Here is a 24,705-nt window from a genome sequence, read left to right as displayed (position 1 = left end):
ACTATTCCTCCCACTGACACCAATGATGGGGCACTATTCCTCCCACTGACACCAATGATGGGGCACTATTCCTCCCACTGACACCAATGATGGGGCACTATTCCTCCCACTGACACCAATGATGGGGCACTATTCCTCCCACTGACACCAATGATGGGGCACTATTCCTCCCACTAATACCAATGATCGGGCACTATTCCTCCCACTGACACCAATGATGGGGCACGATTCTTCCCACTGGTGTGCACTGGAAGAGGGGTAGTCTTATACGGCGAGTATAGCCCAAACACTACATTTTAAACAGGAAAAGTAGGGGGTCCTCTTATACGCCCAGTCGTCTTATACGCCGGAAAATACAGTATATATATATCTATATATATATATATATCTATATATAGTTTTTTTTTTTTTAAATCTATTTACTAACGCAAGCAGCATAAGGATTTAAAGATAGCCAATGTTGACTGAGGAAGTGAAGTTTTGCTTTATTTTTCGCTTATAATCTTGCAAATTCCCACACTTTCATCCCCTTCTGTCTATGAAAGGAGCCACAGTTGTCACCCATTGTAAGTTAAAAAAGTCTGCCTTTGTTTATTTTTATTATATGGAGAACAGGACGACTAGCAGTTTAGAAAAAATTACATTGCTTTTTGCCTTTAGTCCAGCTGACAGGAAATTACATCATTTCTAGCAACACCAGCAGGCATTTTCTGTACTGTGAAAATATTCTTAGCCTACAATTGAAAACTAATGGCAACACATCTACAGACTTGCAAGCTGCAATATTATGTATTTTTTTTTCTTGGATGTATTTATTAATTATTTACATAATTCATCCAGTTTATGACGTGCCTATGACACTTTTTTGCAAATTCTGTTTGTATAAACATATTGTAGAAAGTCACACATGCTGTATAAAAAGTTTGGACAATTGACAAAATAGCCACTTATTCACTACAACACTAAGCATAAATCCATAATCATTGTAAGCTTTTTTTTTTTTCTAATAAATTACCTGAATTCCACCCTTTTTGGTGTTTATATGATTGAAAGTAGCCCACATTTTTTTTTTTTTTTTTTACTTTGAGGTATTTATAGGTAAGTATATCTTTATTAGTATCAGTCTGTGCCTGTCCTTCCTAGTCTGTGTTTTATGTATGTTGGGTTGTTTCAGTCTGTGTACCATATTCTTTGCTTTTGGGAATGCCATTCTGCAGCAGTCTATGCTGGGCCAAAAAATAAAATTGTGAGTGTCTGGCTGCGATATTCACTGCTCTCCAGTATTTTGCCCCACAGACTCCTCTGGTTAGGGATCCAGTACCATTCCACTTCTGGGTTATCACAGGAAATTAATGTAGTAAAGTGATGCCACTCACTGCAACATTTGGAATCTACCCCCTGCCAGAGAAAGAAGAGGGTCTGTCATGTCACGGGGCCAAAGATACTTAGACGAAAGGTACATATCTCCTAGATTGTAAGCTGTAACGAGCAGGTCCCTCTGTTTCCTCTTCTACCTAATTGTATTGTAACTGTAATGTCTACCTTCATTTTGTAAAGCACTGCTTAAACTGTTGGTGCTATATAAATCCTGTATAATAATAATAAAAAAGTTTTTTTAATATTTTTATTTTTTGTTCAGTGGGGAGTCCTCTAAATGCAGGGTAGGGGCAAGGAGCTTGGGCTTTAAGGTGTTGTGTGTGTGTGTTTTTTTTTTTAATACAAGATAACATATCCTCTGTACCGTAATAACATTTTTAAAGGTATAGTTTTAGTACCTTCTCCTTCTAATGGTTATCCCCTATATAATAATATTTTTGCATCAGTGCATAAGCACAGTTGTGAAAACGAGAGCTTAATTTATAATTTACATATATTGTATAACTGCCCTTTTGTGTGTATTTGTGTATTTATTTATTTACAAACTACACATGGAAAGTTTTTCAAATTCTATACTGAAAAAAGAATAGTTTTCTTTTAAGGTTATAGGATCAGTGAATGTTATAGTTCATTAATATTAAAAATGCCAAAAGTGTATATTATACATTGCTTTGGAGAATGCACTGGGCTAGGATACAGAAATGCTGTATCCTTGCCCTCTAGTGGATTCTACAAAGGAATACATGGAGAAGGCTGTTTGGCTGATGATTTCTGTTGCTTAACACAGAAATGTGGAGCCACACAGAAGGGAAATAGATGAAGGTGGTCATCCAGTATTGACCAGGAAAGGAAATCACACAGCACCATTGGATGAGTTCTGAACCTCCATAATGTATTCTCAAAAACGATGAATACATGCAGCAAGAAATCAGAGCTCTGCAAGGCACCCTTAACACGTTTTGTGCATATAATGCCTAATTATAGTGTCTGATCTATGAAGAATAGGTGCTAGACATGTGAAACACTTTACATTGCTAACGGATTCTTTGATTTTTTTTTCTCGCGAAGATTGACTGAAAAGACAATTTTGGCTTGTGATGAGCTATGGTCCCTGCTAGTAGAGCTTCACTGAAAGTAATTGTATCACAGCACAAACCCTAATAAGCTTGGAATATACACAGTATGGGAGAAAGTTCACTCTTCAGCATCCTTTATTCAAAAGAAAACTGTATCAAGTTAAAAAAAAGGTGTTGGCTGATCGCTAGCACATTGCAAACTGGTAGTATGGAGACGCAATCCACACTGGCTAAAAAGTCTGTAACAGGGTGTGTAAAGTTCTGCAAGTGGCCTAATATATATTTAATATTCTCACTCCGTTCAGCAGGAATCCATGTCCATGATACCGATAGCCACTTTTACTTTTGTATATGCTTAAGAAATTTTAAAGAACAAGCCTACAAAATGTGTCACATTAAAGGATAAGTTCACCTTTGGGAACGTGTTACATTTTCCACCCGTTTTTGGGGTGGAACATGTAACATGTTCCCAATGCTGCAGCCGCATCCCGATTTCACTATGATGAGTGGTCTTACTAAGCAGTAGTAAGAAGCAGCACGTGTTAGGCCAACCATAACAAAACTTACCTTGGAACCTTCATATCCGTCTGCATTTTCTACTGAGATCTGCTTCTCTGCAATGGAGAGTTTCCTATCTTGATTTGCGTAGGCAGTTTCAGGTGGTCTGGTCTCTTCTGAGCTGCGAGAAGCTGTTTCTGCAACACACGTCTCAGAGGTAGAATCTCTCTCCTTACTCTAGCATGGAGGAGCAGTTGGTGGCTTTCTTGTTCCAACAATAAAGATGCGTTCATTTCTCATACAAGTAGTAATCGAGACTTTGAAGTTATAGGACCCATCTGACCCTTTTTCCAACAAGGTGGCTGTTCTGGACTATTACATACTTAAGCTTTCTGCTAAGATAGTTTGTTTTTATCATCCTCTATTGAGTTTTTTTTTTGTAGAGCATAGAAGCAACCTGACATTTCCTTTTCTCTTCATAAATGTTTTTCTGTCCTTTATCCCTTTTATAGAGCACTTTTTGTGGGTTACACTTCCTCCATTTTCCCACATCTGCCAATTTTTATGTCTGAACATGTCATTTCCATGAAGGATGCTCTCCTGTGTCTGATCCAGACTTTTGTACCAGGACATGATTGATGCACCACTATGATGGAGCAGATGGTGCAGGCTTACAAATACTTACGTGATGAAGCACTGTATTCCTGGAGTCTGGTGTCTTGCCTTGGCTCTTTGGCTCACATACTGGTCAGCCGATCAACATTTACTAAAGTTCTCACTTGGTTTTACTTCAATGGGGACAGTATATTCAGAGCTACCTTGGATAAGATAATAGGGCACATGTGTCAGACACAAGGCCTGTGGGGCAAATCTGTTCCTCCAGGCCATTTCATATGGCCCTCGCACCTCTCCTGTAGCTGTGGCAACACCTCATCTCCGCCACCCCCTTGTCACAGCAGTCAGCAGCAGAGAGGACAGAACTCTTCCTATGGATTTTGCACCTCCCTGTGCAATGGCTGCAACCCCTCATCTCCGTCTCCCCTAGTCTCCGCATTCAGCTGACACTGACAGCAGACGCCAGCCCTCCTCTGGTCCTCCTCCAGACCCTGCACTATCATCTTCCCAGCTCGCATTACAGAACTGTGATGTAAGGGGGGGTGGGGATTCTTGACTTAGGTTGGTGGGGGCCTTTGACATCTGAGGGGGTGGGGTGCTCTGGACATCAAGTCTTACAGATACAACTGGCTTAATGAAGGCAACCATAATGCTGATGCGGCCCACGATCAAATTGTTTTTGACACGCCTGTAATAGATTACGCCTTGACTTGTTTGTGATGTTAATATGCAAAGCAATTTATAAAGCCCCGGTCAAACGTTTAAATAAAGGTGCTGCAACCTCTGATTTTGTGTTGTTACTCTACTGTGGCAGCTAGAATTATAAAAGTAAAAACAATTTCTGCAGAATTGCAGTTACTTTTCAATAATTTTGTCTTGTCCTGCAGTCACAGATTCTCATCTAATATCTATAGTATCATGACCTGATTGATATATCTGGCTGTTTCAAATATTTGTTACTGATAGAACGAGATACTTAAAGTAAAAAATAAGAATTCTGTCTCTGTGTCACTTACCAATAAATATATATTTAGTTGTATATTTGTAAAGTTCTGTATTTTTAATTTTATGTATTTACTTAGTATTTTTCTCTGGATTAGCAGAAAAAAAATGCCGCTGCTAGAGATGTATGGCATATTGTTTGTCTTAAAATGCTCCTCTATGTTAGCATATGTGTCCATGCACACTTGGGCGTTTACAAGCAGAAAGAAAAAAAAGAAAATACGAATGCATTTATTTATTTCAGGTAGTTATATAGCGCCATCAATTTACACAGTGCTTTACATATATATAGTACATTCACATCAGTCCCTAACCCTTAAGGGGCGTACAATCTAGGGTCCCTAACTCACATTCATACATACACATACTAGGGCCAATTTAGACAGGAGCCAATTTACCTACCAGCATGTCTTTGGCGTGTGGGAGGAAACCGGAGTACCCGGAGGAAACCCGCACAGGGAGAACATGCAAACTCCAGGCAGGTGGTACCATGGTTGGGATTCGAACCAACAACCCTAGTACTGGCAGGCGGAAGTGCCAACCATTTAGCCATTGTGCTGCCCGATTATAACCCTATATGTGGCATTAGGCTCATTTTTTTATGCTACTTTTTTCTGCAAGTGGTTCTGGCATTTGGAAGTGATTGTTAAGGCACATAAGGGTTTATTTACTAAATCTGGAGAGTGCAAAATCAGGGTCACGTCTGCGTAGAAACCAAACAGCTTCCAGGTGTAAATTGACAAAGCTTAATTGAACAAGCTGGGGTTAGAAGCTGATTTGTTTCTATGCAGAAATGAGCCTGATTTTGCACTCTCCAGCTTTAGTAAATAAACCCCATAGTGTGCATGGGGCCTTACTCAGGCCTGGACAAATCTCACCCAACTAGGAGCCAGCTCTTCGCAACCTATATATATATGACTATATAGGTAGCTGATAGATACCAGTGAACCCATTGTCCACCAATCTAACATTCTAACAGGCCGATCAAACTGCAATCCAGCACATACAAGGATATTTATATACAAGACATTCAAACACAAGTTTTTTGGAATTATATCTGCTACTTGGAAGAGACTTTTCACAAACCTCATAAATTCAAAAGAGGCCTTATTAAAAAAGGTTGAAAACAAGAAACTAAAAATCATCTATATTATTGTTAATCCCAGATGACATATAGAAAAGAAAATTATTCTCCAAGCCCTAATTTTACAATTAGCGCCCCTAAGCTGCAAAGGCTGCAGTACGGGGGTATACACATGCCACCTTTTTTTTGCATTATGGCACTGCATAGGTTATCCCCGGCCTGTTTAGTAGGCAACCAAATTGAAGTGAATGAGCCCAAAACACCCTCTGAAGAGCAATCCACCATGGATCTCTTCTGATGGCTCACGCGTGTAAGCCCCACGAGTATAAAACAAATATATGTAAAAGAATATTCTGTTTCAGAACATACTGTACATATGTACAGTAAACACATGCTACAAGCTCTAGCACAATGCATACCATAAATACCGCATCAAGAAAGTACATCTTCTAAACACAAGTATGCCTGACAAGTAGATCCTTTATTCATGTCTGTCCTCAAGGTTGCTGCAGGGTAGACTGTGAGCCAGGTTGATATTGTCCATTAACTACAAGGATGTGAACTTGCTATGCTCATCTAGAAATAAATGTACCAGCAATGCTTACTGCACACAGGTGCATATGCCCACCAAAATTTGTGCCCTTTATAATTTTGTTGGGCAGTGCTGTAGCCAAAAGGCACAGTTTTCAACTCCTTCTCTACTAGTCTGGTGCAAAATAAACATGTATAATAAATGACAGCATTATGGCAAAGGCCCTAGACCATATTGTGGTCCCGTCAGAACAATACAGGTAAAGAAAATAAAACCTTGGGGCCTCATTCATACTTAACTGCTACCGCATCCCATGTTTGGGGCTTTTTTGCTTGTTTTCTTAAGCACATTTTTGGAGTGGCATAGTTAATTTGAATGAGCCTCCCTCCACTCCAAAAACATGCTAAAGAAGCAAATGTTGGACATGAGCCAAGTTCTTTTTTGTGCATTTTGTCACATTGAAACTGTGCGCCAAAACATGCGACTGCTCCTAGGTTTGGGTTGTTGTTAAGAAATAATGGCACCACAAATGCTTTGCACATTTGCAGAAATGCGGGCAGAAACTCTTGGTGTCTGTTTCCACCCGCCTACCTATAATTTGATCCGATCCGCTACAAAAAAAACGTAATGGGATCCGTCCTCCTTCGTCTAGGGGGGATCAGGTTGGAGGGCAGTTGTTTACACCTTGCCACCATGGGCTGTGTCTGTGTCCACTCTGCATAAACTGAGCGGACACAGACCTGTCATTCGCTTGCCCTGCTCTGCTCAGCGGGGGATCAGCGGACAGATCCCCTGCTGACCAAATCGGATTTTGGCCCGTGTGAAAGGAGCCTATTCTCTGCAAATCAATTCCTTGCCACACAGGCTGTCTTATCAAGCATGGGCAGTATTTCACCACACAGGTAATCCAGCGCTCTCCAGTCATACATGCATAAAATCTGGTTCGAGGATGGAGCAAAACCTCTAAGCAGGCTGGGAGTTTACAAACTACCAGACCTATTTCAGCTTGGCTAATTGCCTAATCAGCTAAATAACTTGCAGCTTGCAAAATAAAATATTAAGTGCATGTTTTTTTGTTTTTTGCTGCAAATCTGGATACATTTATTATTTTTTGCAAGTGAGCCTGTGATTACTGGATCTTGGGTGCAATGCAGAGTCTCCTGCAGACTCTTTCCCCAGCTCCTTGTCAATACTAAGGTACAGGTTCAAGTTACTGAGCTGGAGGAAGTGTCACTTATATTCTGTTTGGAACTAGTCTATGTGCTGCCATGGCAGACAGGACTTGTAGTTGATTGTAGTTAATTCACAGATATCAGTGAATAAATTAATTTTTATATAAACCCCCCCATACAAATATATATATATATATATTCATACACTATATTTCCAAAAGTATTGGGACACCCCTCCAAATCATTGGATTCAGGTGTTCCAATCACCTCCATAGCTACAGGTGTATAAAATCAAGCACTTAGGCATGTAGATTGCTTCTACAAACATTTGTGAAATAATGGGTTGCTCTCAGGAGCTCAGGGAATTCAAGCATGGGTCAGTGATATGTTGCCGACTGTGCAATAAGTCCCTCCGTGAAATTTCCTTGCTAATAAATATTCCACGTTCAACTGTTAGTGGGATTATAACAAAGTGGGAGAAACTGGGAACAACAGCAACTCAGCCACAAAGTGGTAGTCCAAGTAAATGACAGACTGGGGTCAGCGCATAGTGCACAGAAGTCAGCATCTGTCTGCTGAGTCAATAGCTAAAGACCTCCAAACTTTGTGTGGCCTTCAGATTATCACAAGTGTGTAGGGAGCTTCATGGAATGGGTTTCCATAGCCAAGCAGCTGCATCCAAGCCTTACATCACCAAGTGCAATGCAAAGCGTCAGATGCAGTGGTGTAAAGCACGCCACCACTGGACTCTAGAGCAGTGGAGAGGTGATATCTGGAGTGACGGATCACGCTTCTCTGTCTGGCAATCCAATGGACATGTCTGGGTTTTGCAGTTTCCAGAACGGTATTTGCCTGACTGCATTGTGCCACGTGTAATGTTTGGTGGTGGGGGGGATTATGGTGTAGGATTGTTTTTCAGGCGCTGGCCTTGGCCCCGTAGTTCCAGTGAAGGAAATTCTTAAGGCGTCGGTATACCAAGACATTTTGGACAATTTCATGCTCCTATCTTTATGGGAACAGTTTGGGGATGGCCCCTTCCTGTTCCAGCATGACTGCGCACAAAGCAAGGTCCATAAAGATATGGATGAGCAAGTTTGGGGTGGAGGAACTGACCTCAACCTGATAGAGCACCTTTGGGATGAATTAGAGCAAAGACTGCGAGCCAGACCTTCTCATACGACATCAGTGCCTGATCTCACAAATGCGCATCTGGAAGAATGGTCAAACATTCCCATAGACACACTCCTAAACCTTGTGGACAGCCTTCCCAGAAGAGTTGAAGCTGTTATAGCTGCAAAGGGTGGGCCAAATCAATACTGAACCCTACAACTAAGACTGGGGTTCCATTAAAGTTCATGTACGTGTAAAGGCAGGCGTTCCAATAATTTTGGCAAGTGTGTGTGTGTGTGTGTATTTCTAGTCCGATTGTAGACCGTAGCATATCTGTAATGACCAGCTTGTAGTGGTAACCAGGCAACTAAATATTAGAATACAACTAACAAATGATATACTAGGGTCTTCAAAAAAGTTTTTGCATATATATATATATAAAATAGAGTTTAAATAAGTAAGTAAACTTTATGAAGAACCCTCGTATATTTTTTGTGTCTTCCATACACCTACTTACTGGTACTGTGAGAGTGTATGTGGTGTGACCAGTAATCACCTCTGCACCGATAATCGGGAATTATAGGCCATCTTCTGACAACATTTATGGCTTTGTTTGTGCTGGTGGCTTAAAGTGTACATCTGGTCAAAGTTTAAAAAAAAAAAAAAAAAGTAAATTTCTTCAATACATTCACATTACCCCATATTTTGCCCCTTTAAGCATGCTGCACGTACACCTGTCAATCCTTCCTGAAGTTATGTGACCTCCTAACTTCCTATAGGGAGCTGGCAATGCTGCCTCTGCTGCATTGAAATCCCAAGCAATGTTGTTAGCCCTGCCTGCTTTTTCCCTTTCTGAACTACAGAACCCCCTCCCCCATTTTCATGTCAATAAAATAGGCAAGGGAGGCGGTGTTCTGTATTATGAAGAGAGTTCCCCTCTACTCCTCTCCATAAGATAAGTGGGAGGTGTTCCTGTACTATATTACAGTTGCAAGAAAAAGTATGTGAACCCCTTGGAATTACGTGGAGTTTTGCATGAATTGTGCATAAAATGTGCTCTGAACGTCATCTAAATCACAAAAATAGAAGAACACAGTCTGCTGAACATAATACTACACAAACATTAGATGCTGCCATGGTTTCATTGCACATAACATGTAAACATTCACAGTGCATTGAGGAAAAAGTATGTGAGGCCCTAGCTTAATGACTTCTCCCAGAGCTAATTGGAGCCAGGAGTGAGCCAACCTTGACTCCAATCAGTGTGATGATATTGGATGTGTTGCTGACAGCTGTCCTGCCCTTAAAAAACACACACCTGCTTTGGGTTTAATGGTTTCAAGAAGCACTGTCTGATGTGAACCATGCCTCGCAGAAAAGAGCTCTCAGAAGACCTACGATCAAGAATTGTTGACTTGCATGCAGCTGGAAAGGGTTACAAAAGTATCTCCAAAAGTCTTAATGTTCATGTGTCCATGGTAAGACAGACTGTCTACAAATGGAGAAAGTTTAGCACTGTTGCTACTCTCCCTAGGCATGGTCGTCCTGTAAAAATGACTGCAAGAGCACAGCGCAGAATGCTGCATGAGGTAAAGAAGAATCCAAGAGTGTCAGCTAAAGACCTACAGAAATCTCTGGCACATGCTAACATTTTTGTTGACACATCTACAATAAGGAAAACATTAAACAAGAATGGAGTACATGGGAGGACACCACGGAGGAAGCCATTGCTGTCCAAAAAGAATATTGCAGCACGTTTGAAGTTTGCAAAAGAGCACCTGGATGTTCCACAGCACTACTGGCAAAATATACTGTGGACAGATGAAACCAAGATTGAGTTGTTTGGGAAGAACACACAATATGTGTGGAGAAAAAAAGGCACAGCACACCAACATCAAAACCTAATCCTCACTGTAAAACATGGCAGAGGGAGCATCATGGTTTGGGGCTGCTTTGTTGCCTCAGGGCCTGGACGGATTGTTGTCATTGATGGGAAAATGAATTCCAGAGTTTATCAAGACATTTTGCAGGAAAACGTACGACCATCTGTCCGCCAACTGAAGCTCCGCAGAGGATGGGTGATGCAACAGGACAATGACCCAAAGCATACAAGTAATTCAACAAAACAATGGCTGCAACAGCACAGAATACACCTTCTGGAGTGGCCCAGTCAAAGTCCTGACCTCAACCCGATTGAAATGCTGTGGCATGACCTTAAGAGAGCGATTCACACCAGACATCCCAAGAATATTGCTACACTGAAACAGTTTTGTGAAGTGGAGTGCTCCAAAATTACTCCAGATCGTTGTGCAGGTCTGATCTGCAACTACAGGAAATGTTTGGTTGAGGTTATTGCTGCCAAAGGAGGGTCAACCAGTTATTAAGTTCAAAGGTTCACATACTTTTTCCTCCCTGCACTGTGAATGTTTACATGTTATGTGCAATTAAACCATGGCAACATCTAATGTTTGTGTAGTATTATGTTCAGCAGACTGTGTTCTTCTATTGTTGTGACTTAGATGACGTTCAGAGCACATTTTATGCCCAATTCATGCAAAACTCCACGTAATCCCAAGGGGTTCACATACTTTTTCTTGCAACTGTATATGGTATCTACATTGTACCGTGGACAGGTTATGTTTTAGCTGCCAACTATGCAGCTCTTAATTGAGAGACAATGACTTGGAGATGTAAGACTGCAATAGGAAGTGCTGCTACTTTCGGGATTTCTAGGAAATATATTTTTGCAATGGATATTTTACAGAAAATATTTGCTTACCCACTTGCCTACCGGGCACTTATACCCCCTTCCTTACCGGGCCAAATTTAAGCTTTCAGCGCTGTCGCACTTTGAATGACAAAACCATATGGAATTTTTATTTTTTTCTCACAAATAGAGCTTTCTTTTGGTGGTATGTACTTGTCGCTGGGTGTTTTACTTTTTGCGCTATAAACAAAAAAAGAGCAAAAAATTTGAAAAAAACGTTTCTTTGTTTCTATTATAAAATTTTGCACTGATGATGGGTACTGATAGGTGGCACTGACTGGTGGCACTGCTGGGCTGCACTGATCGGCACTGGTGGGTGGCACTGGTGGGCACAGGTGGGTGGCACTGCTGGGCACAGGTGGGTGGCACTGCTGGGCACAGGTGGGCAGAACTGGTGGGTGGCACTCCTGGGCACCGATCATTAGGGCACTGATTATCAGTGCCCTGATGATCGATGCCGATCCCTGCTCTGACAACTGCCGGTTCTCTGCAGTACTTTCCTCACGCTCTGACAGCGAGAGGAAAGTGCAGCCAAGAACCGGCAAATGCATTTCCCAGTGATCAGCGTGCCATTGGACACGGCTGATCACGTGGTAAAAGGTCACTGTGATTGGCCTTTTACCACATCCGTAGGACACAGCGATCATGGAGATCGCACGGTGCGCACCCTGAGGGCACACAGGAGAGCGTGTTCTGGGAGGACGTCATATGACAGCCTCCCAGAACTGGCCGGCTGCAGTGCATTTGGCTATCTGCGGTCGGCAACTAGTTAATGAAATTATACAGTGATGTGTATACTAAAATAAATTGGGGGAGATTCTAGATCCTCTCTGACATTTCAAGGTAGGGACATTGGGTGTGGCTGCTTATATAGGGTGTGATTAAAGACTTGTTTCAGGATTATTATGGATCTTTGGAAAACTCTGTGGACAATCTCATACATTTTGAACTGTTACACATCACTAGCCAACCTAGGGCACCCTGATAAGAACTTAAGAACTTTATTCAAACCTTCTCTCCCTCTTTTATAGACAGGGTTCATTCTGACACACATGGCAGTACACTGGGGTTGAATTAAAACTGGAGTCCTTAGGTCATATGAGAGGTCAGTTTAGCATACATTGAGTTTACAACCTGGTCAGTCATGGCTTTGATAGCAAAATACCTCCAGGAGTCTTTTGCAGTGAAGTAACCCAGAAACTATTTTTCCTCATACCACAGCTTAGTCAGGTAGGCCCTATCAGACTAGCATTCCAAGTGAGAGGTGGATAATATGTAGATTATTTTTTCTTACAGTTTAACTACAGGTTTCTCGTATTACTCTATTTTACTGTGTATTGGAATTTTGCTTTGGATGACCCTCTGACTTTATGTGACGTAGTTAAAACTGGGCCCTTCTGAGAGTTTGGACTTAAAAAGATAATAATAAAATCTATACTCTTCTGCTCTCACCTGCACAGAGTGGCCCCCAACATCCTCTTCTTGGGTCCCCTGATAGTGCTCCTGGGTTCTCCTCTTCTCAGCTTGCCATCATTGGAAGCCACTTCCTATTGCGGCACACCTGCGGGCTTAATCACAAGCTGCAAACAATGGCACAGCTCTGGATCAAGTGAGACTTACAACACCTAAACACTTAAGTACTGTAGACCTCTGGGATGGGTGAAAGGAAAACTTAGGAGGCTGCAGGCTGATGTTGGTTTTGTGACTAGCTAGGCGAGGACTAAGGAAGCGGGATTGTGCTTCACATGAAAGAGAGCATTTTCTAAATGGAAAAAATATGTCCCTGTGTAAAAGGAGAAATTGAGGCAAAGTGAGAATGTGGTTACAGGGTTGCTTTAAAGCCCAAATGTGGGCAGTTTTTTTTCCACAACAGAGAAAAAATAGCAGCTCAAGGAACTTCATCCTACCAAGCTAAAATAAAAATGTCAAAACCCTAATAACTGTCCCTGAATAAAAAATAAAACCATACTAATCCATGAAATCTAGCATTATCTCCCTTGCTGTCAAAGTTCTCCATCTCAGCTCCTGTGTCACCACCTTGAAACTAATCCCTTGTGTATGCATAGATACACTGCGGGTCTCTGTCATGTGCCATAGATTGTGAGAGACCTGTGGTGTGTCAGCATGCATGGAATCTTGCACTGAAACACTGCCTCCTGGGAGGTAACGTAGACATCCTAGGAGGGAGCAGGTGGCTGGACAAACATGTTCCTCAACTAGGCGGGGACTCAGGAACTATAAAAGTATAAAAAAAAGTGTTAACTAGTTAAAAAATATTCTAATTGTGTAAGAGTGTGGGGACGAGGCAGAGGAGAGGAAGTGTTTTTCATGGGTGAACGTCCGCTTTAATTGCTTGCCTGCCGCCCTATAGTAGAACTGCTACAGGGTGTCAGGGCTGCGCAAAATCACGTGTATATATACGTGATTTGCATTTCTGGATAGGGGGTGTGCGCCTCTCTACCCGCGCTGCTATTGGCTGCAACAGTTGTTAATCACTGGGTCCTGGTTAGAGATTCGCCGGCACCTGGTGATCGCTGAGTAACACTGACAGGGAATAGACCTGTGTGTAAACAACACAGGTCTCTCTCCTGTCAGCAAGAACATGCTGCTGTATATTGCTCTGCACAGCAGCATGTTTCCCTAGTAAAACACATACAGCACATTATGTAAAACAGCGCACAGTTAACCCTTTGATCGCCCCAGATGTTTACCCCTTCCTGCCCAGTGTCATTAGTACAGTGTCAGTGCTTTTTATTAGCACTGATCACTGTATTAGGGTCATTAGGATGTCAGTGGCAGTTAGTCAGTTCCCACCCAGTGTTAGAATGCCCGCCGCAGTCACGCTTTAAATCGCTGATGGTCGCCAGACATCAAATATCAGCAAAGCATATCCCTCTATGTACTCAATTTCAATACTTGTCTCAATCCAGAGCACTAAGTGTCATTTCTGTCTGCTGCCTCGTTCCTCTATCTGCATGTGTCACTTCTGATGAGTTTTTGACAAGAGAAAAATAGTGACAGGGGAGGGGACATCCTGTGATTGACAGCCTCAGCTCTGTTCCTGTGAGCTGTGTGAATGAAGTGTGTCCCTTCCCTCTAATCAGCCCTCAGAGCTCTACTCATTGCTGTAACCTCAGCTCCCTGCCCCGGCACTTCAGAGCTGAGAGACCCTGTGTACATTCTGCACTTTGAATGCATGTAGGGAAAAGACAGCTGTAGTTAAACAGGTACAACGTATGTAGGAAGATTTGTTTAATCTCTGTGTATCACCTAGTCACTTCACTGGATATACATAAGGGTTTACAACAGCTTTTAGGTACCCATATAGAAGAGACAAGGATTGCCTGATTCAGGCCACTTTTTGTCCAACTTCTATGATGATCTCATGTAACTCGGTGCCTGCCTGCTTATGTGGAAGTAGCAATGATTAGAAAACCTGTTCCACACATTGATGGGGTCTAGCATCTTTCTCTCCTGCTCTTGTATCCTCCCTTACCATTCTGGTATAATTGTGAGATTTACAGTCCTACAAATTTATTCAACACTGTGAAGATTTTTTCTCTGATGGTCATACTCTACCTGCATAACCAAATGCCTCCTAAAGCTTATGGGTGGCTTTAATTTTGAGAATGTTTTTGGGTTTGGGACATTGCAATGTTCACACTGACTGCCAATTATTTTAAACCACAGCAGCCAGACAACCAGATAATTTTAGGCTCAATATTGATTAGGCATAAGGTGTTTTGTAATGTTGTGTCCTACTGCTTCATTTTATGCTGTTAGTAAAGTTTTAGCTCTATAAAAATTATTTGTTGCTTTTTTTCCTTTGCAGATGGAGGAAAAGCGGAGGAAATGTTCAGTAAGCAGCGATGACTCAGACACCACTGACAGTAAGACTTATTATTTTTCTGCAGTAGTACTGAACAACTAAGAACTGAATTTGAAGCATGAATCCACTCAAAATCCCTAACTCATTTTTAGTACATATTTTGATAACAGCTCGTAGTAGTTAATCACATTCTATTGGACTTGTTTCGTAATTTTGAAGAAGAAGCTGCTAGGAATAGCAGCAAAACACCTACATCACTACAGCACAAGTCCAGTTTAATGTGACTAACTTCTACTAGCTATACCATGACCTAAGCAGAGAACCTTTATAGACATGTTTGAATCACACTTCAATGATTTGGGAGTTTTGAAGGGAAAATCTACCTGCAAGATCCTAGCACTGGTTATCCTGCTGAGTTTAGCAACATTTTATTCTAAGCAACAAGGTCACACATATCCTCCTTGTTTTTTCATAGAAGTAAACATTATAAATGGTCCAAGTTACAGAACTGCATTTTAAGAATACAATATGGTACAGTCAGGAGCTTTCACATCTGGATCTCCAATGTTCTTTTCTTTTAGGGCCAGTTCACACTACAAAAATGCTCTCCGGATGCATACGTTTTACGTAACAAAATTTACGTCCTTTTTTTCACACAAATAGAGCTTTCTTTTGGTGGTATTTGATCACCTGTGCGCTTTTTATTTTTTGCGCTATAAACAAAAAAACCATGAAAATGTTTTAAAAAAACAATATTTTCTACTTTCAGCTATAAAAAATATATCGTAAACTCAAAGTTAGTCATAAATTTAAACCAAAATGTATTCTGCTACATGTTTTTGGTAAAAAAAATCCTGTGCATTAGCGGGCAAACTGGCGCTATATGGGAGGGGCGCTAACACTATCGGGAGTCGCCAGCGACACTGATACAGTGATCAGTAAAAATTGGTTCACTGATCAGTGACACTGGTGACAGGGCAGTGAAGGGGTTAACTGGGGGGGCGATCAAGGGGTTAAACGGGGTTACTGGTGGGAAATCTGGCGCTATCTGGGAGGGGCGCTAACACTATCGGAAGTCGCCAGCGACACTGATACAGTGATCAGTGAAAATCGGTTCACTGATCAGTGACACTGGTGACAGGGCAGTGAAGGGGTTAACTGGGGGGGGGGGGCGATCAAGGGATTAAACAGGATTACTGGTGTACTGGCGGGCAAACTGGCGCTATCTGGGAGGGGCGCTAACTCTATCGGAAGTCGCCAGCGAGACTGATACAGTGATCAGTGAAAACCGGTTCACTGATCAGTGACACTGGTGACAGGGCAGTGAAGGGGTTAACTGGGGGGGGCGATCAGGGGGTTAATGTGTCCTCTAGTGTGTTCTAACTGTCAGTGTGCTGTTTTACTCACTTTTACTGTTTCTTCTTCTCTGTCTGGAACGGAATGTGTCCAGGCAGAGAAGAATGACATCATATCCTGCCCTGTGTAAATGTCAACACAGGACAGGATAGGACAGGGACCGATCATCTGATTTCAGCCAGAAATCACTGGCTGAAATCTAATGATTGATCCCTCCTGGATCGAATGGTGTCACCCGTGGGTCGGCGGGAGCGCGCGCGTGCGCGCCCCCTACCCGCGAAAGTGTCGGGAGCGCGGAGCCCGTTTTAAAACGTGGTTTTGCGCTCCACTGCCGCCCTGCACGCGTATATATACAGTGGCAGGGCGGCAAGCGGTTAAGAAAGACAGTAAATGTGAAGGGGGAAAGGAATGGGACTGATATAACAGATATGTATTAAATTTTATTAAAATTGACCTAATACAATAAAATAATTAAAAAAAAAAAAACAGCACAAGGGATTTTACTTACATTCAGTGAGATGTGTCTCTTGTGCTGCTGTGTCCTCCTTTTACCAAAATCTTCTTCTGCCGATAGCCAGCCCTCCCACCCTTACCCTTACCCTCACCCTCACCCTTACCCTCACCCTCACTGCTGTAATCCTCCAGTGCAGCAGGGGTGGTTAATAGAACTAAGGGATTGTGACAGACTATTCCTGCTCTTTCCGTCCAGCTACTTCATTCATAGAAGCTTGTACTACAGCTTCCATTAATGAGACAGGATCTTTAGATAGAGGACAGGGAGATGACTGGTAGATCAGAACCCTCCATTCATAGATTGTTTTATTCCATCTGAGTGATAGTTGTTGGAAAATCGAAAATTAATTGTACTTTTTTAAGAAAGAAAAACTGCGGGTCAAGTAGAAAGTTGTTAAAGTGTTATTAAACCAACAACTGTGAAATCAGTCTGTATATGTAGTAGATGTCTGTAAATGCATTGTGTAAAAAGGGTGTTTGATCCTGACTTCTCTGGTCCTCCCCTTCTTCCATTGTCCCACTCTTATCTCCTGATCAGACACATTGTGTGGAGTCACTCTGCACACGCTCAGTTTGGTGTGTATTGCTAGAGAGGTTTTTTTTTTCTTTCTTGGGAGAGTGCATGTGATAAGCACAGGGCCAATCAGTACTGTCCAGACAGAAGTCAGGGGTCCTGCATCCTCCTACAGCAGAATGTAAACTCCTCCTACAAGCTTTAACATGTGCTCGACTGGACACTGATACAAGTCGCAAGACTGCTCTAACTGCTGATGAGAAAATGTATTTAGCAGTTTATAGTTACTAAAATAATTGCATTTCCATGTTCTATGTCCTGTGGGAGACCAGATATAGTGAATGCAGTGTCCTGGGTTTAGTAACACTTTAAAAACCTTTTTTTTTTTTGGTTTAAATCTATCCTATTGGGATATTTCCCTTTACTTACTGTTAAAAGAAAAATTTGTTTTTTTCCTTTTTTAAAAAAAAAATACTTACCTAGGTGGATGCAATATCGATCCCCCGCTGGGTCTAAGGCTGAGAAGTGAGTGATTATACACCGCTGAGCACTCAGTTCTCGCTTTGAGCAGAGAGCTGGTGGCTGTCAGTCGTCACTGTCTGCTCTGCACCCCCCTCCCAGTGCTCCTTGGGGTTCTGGATTGTGGAGGTAGCGGCTGGCTCAGGCTCACAGGGGCTTTCCGAGAGGCTCAGCCAGGTGCCAGTCACAGCTCTTGGGTGGATCCCAACCATATGGTTGCGACCTTTCCCCTGCCTGGACTGGCTCTTTGACCTCAGTCGACAGCAGGCTTTATCTTGCTATTGGCTGAAAACGGGTCACAGGAGAGCAGAATGAACTGCACTCCTTCCAGGAGAAGTAGAGGCAAACAAGCTTTGGCTGTACTTCTCCTTTATTTTCAAAATGAGGGAAAGGTCAACTTACCGGCCACTTTATTTGTGGCTTTAGTTGTGTGGACGAAAATGTCTTGTTGATGTCAGAGGAGAATGGGCAGACTGATTGCTGCAACATCCAGATGGTAGGATCAGAATTTGGCGTAGACAACTTGAAAGCGTGGATCCATCCTGCCTGTGTATCAACGGCTCAGGCTGGTGATGTAATGGCGTGGGGGATATTTTCTTGGCACTAGCAAGGGGTAACAAATAAAGTGGCCGGTGAGTGTATATATGTGTGTGTGTATATATGTATACACATATACAGTGCTCTGCATAAATGAGTACACAGCAACAGATTTGTCAGAAAACCTTTACTTTCCTTTCAGAATCAACATTTTCTTTGGGATACTAGATACTATACTAAAAAATACTCCCACAAATATGGCCCATTGATTGCAAACAAGATTAGTTAATTTGCACACACGTTTTTTCTTCTGAATTCATTCAATACCGGGTTGCAAAAATGAATACACCCCAATAAAAGTCTTAGGAGAAAAGCTACATTTTAGACAACAAAATCCTGAATAACAAGAATTCAACTGCAGGTGAGTCTAATTTTTCATTAAATAGGTGTCCAGCAGACAGTTGCTTATAAAAGGCCGTTACTTAACAAAGAGAACCCCTTCCCATTTCATACTGTCAGCAATGGCACCACATGGAAGAGACACTTCACAAGGCCTGAGAAAGGAAAAGGTTACAAGAAGATCAGCAAAGCTTTGCTTAGCAGTCAGAATACTGTAGCAAAAGTGATACAAACATTTAAAAAAGATGGAACTGCAATCATCTTACAGAGACATCCAGGCCATCCACAGAAGTTAACACCCCGACAGGAGCGTTTTCTGATGAGAAGGGTTGGAGAAAATCGCCATGCAAATTCACTGCAGTTAGCTAAAGACATAGAAAGCCAAACTGGAGCGTTTGTTTCCCGTGACACAATATGGCATACACTGCAGAGGAATGGAATGCATGGGTGTCGTTCACAAAGGAAGCCTCTCCTAAAGCCCATATACAGAAAAGCCTGCCTATAATTTTCCAAGGCCCATGCTAAAAAAGAAGACTACTGGGACTCTGTACTCTGCAGTGATGAGTCCAAGATAAATGTTAAACCGGCTTCAAAACTGTATGGCGTCGCAAAGGTGAGGAGTGCTACCATCAATTCATGCCCTTGGTCGTCGTGCACTTTTCCAACATGACAATGATCCAAAACACACATTTAAGACTACTGTTGCAATTCTGAAAAAGAACAGTGTGAAAGTGATTCAGTGGCCAAGTATGTTTCCTGATCTGAACCCAATAGAACACCTATGGGGAATTCTGAAGAGACAAGTTGAGCATCACTCTCCATCCAACATCCAGGCTCTAAAAGAGGTCGTTCTTGAAGAATGGAAAAAGATGTTGCAATATGTCACCAACTGGTGCTGTCCTTACAAATCATGGAGGTCATACAAAATACTAGATGTAGTAGTTTTTCAGGTGTATAAAATCAAGCACTTAGGCATGCAGACTGCTTCGACAAACATTTGTGAAAGAATGGGTCGCTCTCAGGAGCTCAGCTAATTCAAGCGTGGTATCGTGATAGGTTGCCACCTGTGCAATAAGTCCTTCTGTGAAATTTCCTTGCTACTAAATATTCCACGGTCAACTGTTATTGGTATTATAACAAAGTGGAAGCAACTGGGAACAACAGCAACTCAGCCACAAAGTGGTAGGCCACGTAAAATAACAGAACGGGGACAGCGCATGCTGAAGCGCACAGTGCGCAGAAGTCGCCAACTGTCTGCAGAGTCAATAGTTAACCACTTCCCGACCGGCCGTTGTATATAAACGGCCGGACGGTGGCACTGCAGGGTCGGGTGGCCGTCTATAAACGGCCTCCCCGCACCCTGCTTGTGCGCGCTCCCTGGGAGCGCGCAGCACCGCGATCCGGTGCCCGCTGTGTCCTCCGGACACAGTGAAACACCGATCGTCGGACGGGACCTCTGTACGAGGTCCCGATGATGTGATCACTGATTGGCCAATCAGTGATCACATGCAAAGTAGTAAGCAAGATGTCTAATAATCAATTTATATATACTTATAATGCCGCGCTCCTACTATAAGTACTTAATCACATATTATGTGTCACTCATCTAAATAAATATATAAATAAACTGAATAATGATAATTAATAATATGTGATAAATGTGACATATAGATCCATATGTTAAAAATTAAACCAATATAGTGCTTAATTATACCATTTGTGCTTAATCAATAATATCAATACAATAGATTGTGCAAATATAATACATATAGTGCATGAATAAATTAAAAAGTCTTTTTTATATAAATTTGTGCAATGTGCAGGTGAACTCCTTAATCCCTCTTTCCAGGTGCCGTGTGGTCTCAATATGCGCTCACCTTGATATTTGCCCAAATAAATTTAGGCAAATAAACTTTTTGTCCTTCCAGGACTGGTGGGATGATGCTCCTATGGTATTCCAAATGGAAGTAAAGATCTGCTCAGATCCTCTTTTTATCTCCTCTCACTCCATACACATAGCCACTCATGGATGGACCTTCGGAACATATGTGAAAATCTCCTATTTCCCCTCCTGGGGACACCTCCTCCTCTTATCCACCTTTCCTCAGTGTTGGATATATAAATCAAGTGGAGAAAAGAAAAACCATGGTGCCTTATCCTTTTATATGAGAGTAGTTTATTGTTGCCAGAAGCGGTGATATAGCAGTATATGGCACTTATCTGGTACAGATATGCAAAAGCTGGTAATGCTCTCTGTCTCTCTGTCTGCCTCTGCTGGAATCGCCGAGCCTCTCCGATGCAACGTCGTGACGTCAGAGCCCCTCCCCCAAGTGCACAAAGCAAGGTCCATAATGAAATGGATGAGCGAGTGTGGGGTGGAGGAACTTGACTGGCCTGTTGAGTCCTGACCTCAACCTGATAGGACACCTTTGGGATGAATTAGAGTGGAGACTGCGAGCCAGACCTTCTCATCTGACATGAGTGCCTGACCTCACAAATGCGCTTCTGGAAGAATGGTCAAACATTCCCATAGACACACTCCTAAACCTTGTGGACAGCTTTCCCAGAAGAGTTGAAGCTGTTGTAGTTGCAAAGGGCAGGCCAACTCAATATTAAACTCTACGGACTAAGACTGGGATGCCATTAAAGTTCATGTATGTGTGGACGTTTCTTTTTTCACTCCTTGCTAAGTTTGGCTTTGGCCCCACGTTTATTTCCTGGGTGAAACTCTTGTATTGGGAGCCTAGTGCTCACATCAGGATTATTGGACTCTTATCAGAAGTGTTTCGGCATACGGCAGTGGCTAAATATGGCCCTGGGGAAGTTACTCTGACCAACACCAGGCTGGAAAATCTTCTCATGAAAACGCAACACAGTAAATTGGTATCAGCATAGTATACAGAATTGACTTTAATAGACAGTAGGCAGTGTCATTGCACACGCGAACAATGGTTTGCTATTGTCCCAGAGTTAACTGAGGAGAACTGGAATGATGTTCTGGCCACCTATGTGACTACAGTTATCTCTTTCAGGGACAAAATTATTCAATTACGTTATCTACATCAAATGTATTATACAGCCCAGCATCTTCATTTTATGGGACGACCAGATACTGCCATTTGCCATAAGTGTCAGGTTAATACGGGATCCTTTTTACACATGACTTGGGAATGTTCTAAAGTTAGGCCCCTGTGCTCTGCAGTTACAGCGTATATCTCTGATACATTTGACTTGCCTAATGTATGTAGCCCCATGGTGTGTCTCTTAGGAGTACTGGAGGATGAACAGAAGAATAACGCTACCAAGCTTTTTCTGAGAATTTTATTCTTTTATGTACGAAAGCTGATAGTGTTGCACTGGATACGTTCTGATACTTTGGATTTGAGGGCATGGAAAAAATTGGTTAATGTGGATCTTCAAATGTATGAGATGACGTATGAAGCAAGGGGGTGTGTTGGAAAATTCAGAATGATATGGTCCCGGTGGGTGGATTCCAGAGAAACGTTACCGGATGACTCTTGAAAGGTTTGTTTGGGAAGGGAGGCGCTTGGACAGCATTTGGAGCTGAGAGATGTGATAAGCCCCAGACATATTGTGTATTTCTTCTTTTCTTTGGGGTGGGAAAGTGCTATCCCGGCTAATTTTTCTGTTTTTTTTTTCTTTTTTTTTTCTTTTGGTTGTTTGCCTGTTTTACTGATGTCATAAAAGCTTGTATGGGACTATGATTCTAATCACCACATCCTTATCTTTGATATGTGTATATTGGTACTTCCATATAGTGGTTGGATATACAGTTGTGTTCAAAATAATAGCAGTGTGTTGAAAAAAGTGAATAAAGCTCAAACTCCTTCTAATAGCTTTTATTTCCATACACACAAATGCATTGGGAACACTACATATTCTATTCCAAATCAAAACATGAAGAAAAATATATCAAATTTGTGTTCCTCTAAAAAAAATTGAAGAAAAGTTAATATTAGACTGTTAAAAAAATAGCAGTATTTGTATTCTTCTTTACAAACTCGTAACATTCAGTATATAAACTGAAACATGTTTGAAGATTTTGTTTTCCTTTGAATCACTTAATTAATATTTAGTTGTATAAGCACTGTTTCTTAGAACTGCTGTACATCTGTGTTGCACGGAGTCAACCAACGTCTGGCACCTGTGAACAGGTATTCCACCCCAGGATGATTAGACTACATTCCACAGTTCTTCTCTATTTCTTGGTTTTGCCTCAGAAACTGCATTTTTGATGTCACCCCACAAGTTTTCTATTGGATTAAGATCCAGGGATTGGGCTGGCCACTCCATAACGTCAATCTTGTTGGTCTGGAACCAAGATGTTGCACGTTTACTGGTGTGTTTGGGGTCGTTGTCTTGTTGGAACACCCGTTTCAAGGGCATTTCCTCTTCAGCATAAGGCAGCAAGACCTCTTCAAGTATTCTGATGTATTCAAACTGATCCATGATCCCTGGTATGCAATAAATAGGCCAAACACCGTAGTATGAGAAACATCCCCATATCATGATGCTTGCGCAACCATGCTTCACTGTCTTCACAATGTACTGTGGCTTGAATTCAGTGTTTGGGGGTCGTCTGACAAACTGTCTCTGGCCACTAGACCCAAAAAGAACAATCTTACTTTCATCAGTCCACAAAATGTTGCGCCATTTCTCTTTAGGCCAGTGAATGTGCTCTTTGGCAAATTGTAACCTCTTCAGCACATGTGTTTTTTTTCAACAGTGGGACTTTGCGGGGGCTTCTTGCAGATAGCTTGGCTTCACATAGGCATCTTTTAATTGTAACAGTACTCACAGATTACTTTAAACCTTCTTTGATCTTCCTGGAGCTGATTGCTGGCTGAGTCTTTGCCATTTTGGCTATTCTTCTATCCATTTGAATTGTAGTTTTTCACTTTCTTCCACGTCTTTCAGGTTTTGGTTGCCATTTTAAAGCATTTGCGATCATTTTAGCTGAGCAGCCTATCATTTTCTGCACTTCTTTATAGGTTTTCCCCTCTCCAATCAACTTTTTAATCAAGGTACGCTGTTCTTCTGAACAATGTCTGAAACGACCCATTTTAATCAGAATTTCAGAGAGAAATCCACTGTAACCAGCATGTACAACATTTGCTGCCTTCCTTCCTTAAATAAGGGCAATAATTGCCACCTGTTTTTCAAAGAATGAATGACCTCACTAATAGAAGTCCACACTGCTATTATTTTGAACATGCCCCTTTCAATTAGTGATTCAATTAAAAAGAATCCGCAGCATGCATGTCATGACTGTTGGGTCTGTTAGATTTCTATTTCTCTACTACAGCTGCTAGTAAATTATTTGCCATGTAGAAATATAATTTCTACCAAAAACAGTGATTGATCAGGTTAGTGATGTCTGACTGCTATTATTTTGAACACAACTGTATGATAGAAATGTCATACATCTTGGAAGAATGTAATACTCCTATTGTTGGATGGATTGTTAATGTATTTTGATATGTATGCATATTTGGATATGTATATGTTTGCATATGGCAATAAAAAACTTAAAAAAAAAATTTAAAAAAAGTTCATGTACGTGTAAAGGCAGGCTTCGCAATACTTTTGGCAATAGAGAGAGAGAGAGAGAGAGTGTGTGTGTGTGTGTGTGTTTGTGTGTTTGTATGCATGTGTATATGATGGTAAGGACAGGCCTCTTAGACTATGTGGGTTTGTTTTATGGGTGCTTACTGTATAACTGTGACTGGCATTGTTATTTGGTACATTTGAAAAGTTCTTACATTTCCACAGTTCAAAAAAGCT

At 41.7% G+C, this 24,705-nt stretch overlaps 1 protein-coding gene across 2 annotated transcripts in view; it reads left to right on the top strand.

The window, feature by feature from the left end:
- The window catches only part of JADE2 (jade family PHD finger 2), a 479,241-nt gene that overhangs the window by 100,216 nt on the left and 354,320 nt on the right, over nucleotides 1-24,705 (top strand). For both annotated transcript variants that reach the window (XM_089669946.1, XM_089669945.1), the window contains exon 2: nucleotides 15,066-15,123. In XM_089669946.1, the coding sequence (XP_089526072.1) occupies nucleotides 15,066-15,123 (58 nt within the window). The remainder of the gene's footprint in view (nucleotides 1-15,065; nucleotides 15,124-24,705) is intronic.

The sequence above is a fragment of the Staurois parvus genome, unplaced genomic scaffold (assembly GCF_062004578.1).
Source record: "Staurois parvus isolate SC_StPar_1 unplaced genomic scaffold, SC_StPar_1.0 ptg000085l, whole genome shotgun sequence".
Classification (NCBI taxonomy): domain Eukaryota; kingdom Metazoa; phylum Chordata; class Amphibia; order Anura; family Ranidae; genus Staurois; species Staurois parvus.
Note: the sequence above shows the minus strand (reverse complement) of the source record. Positions and strands in the feature narration are given on the sequence as shown.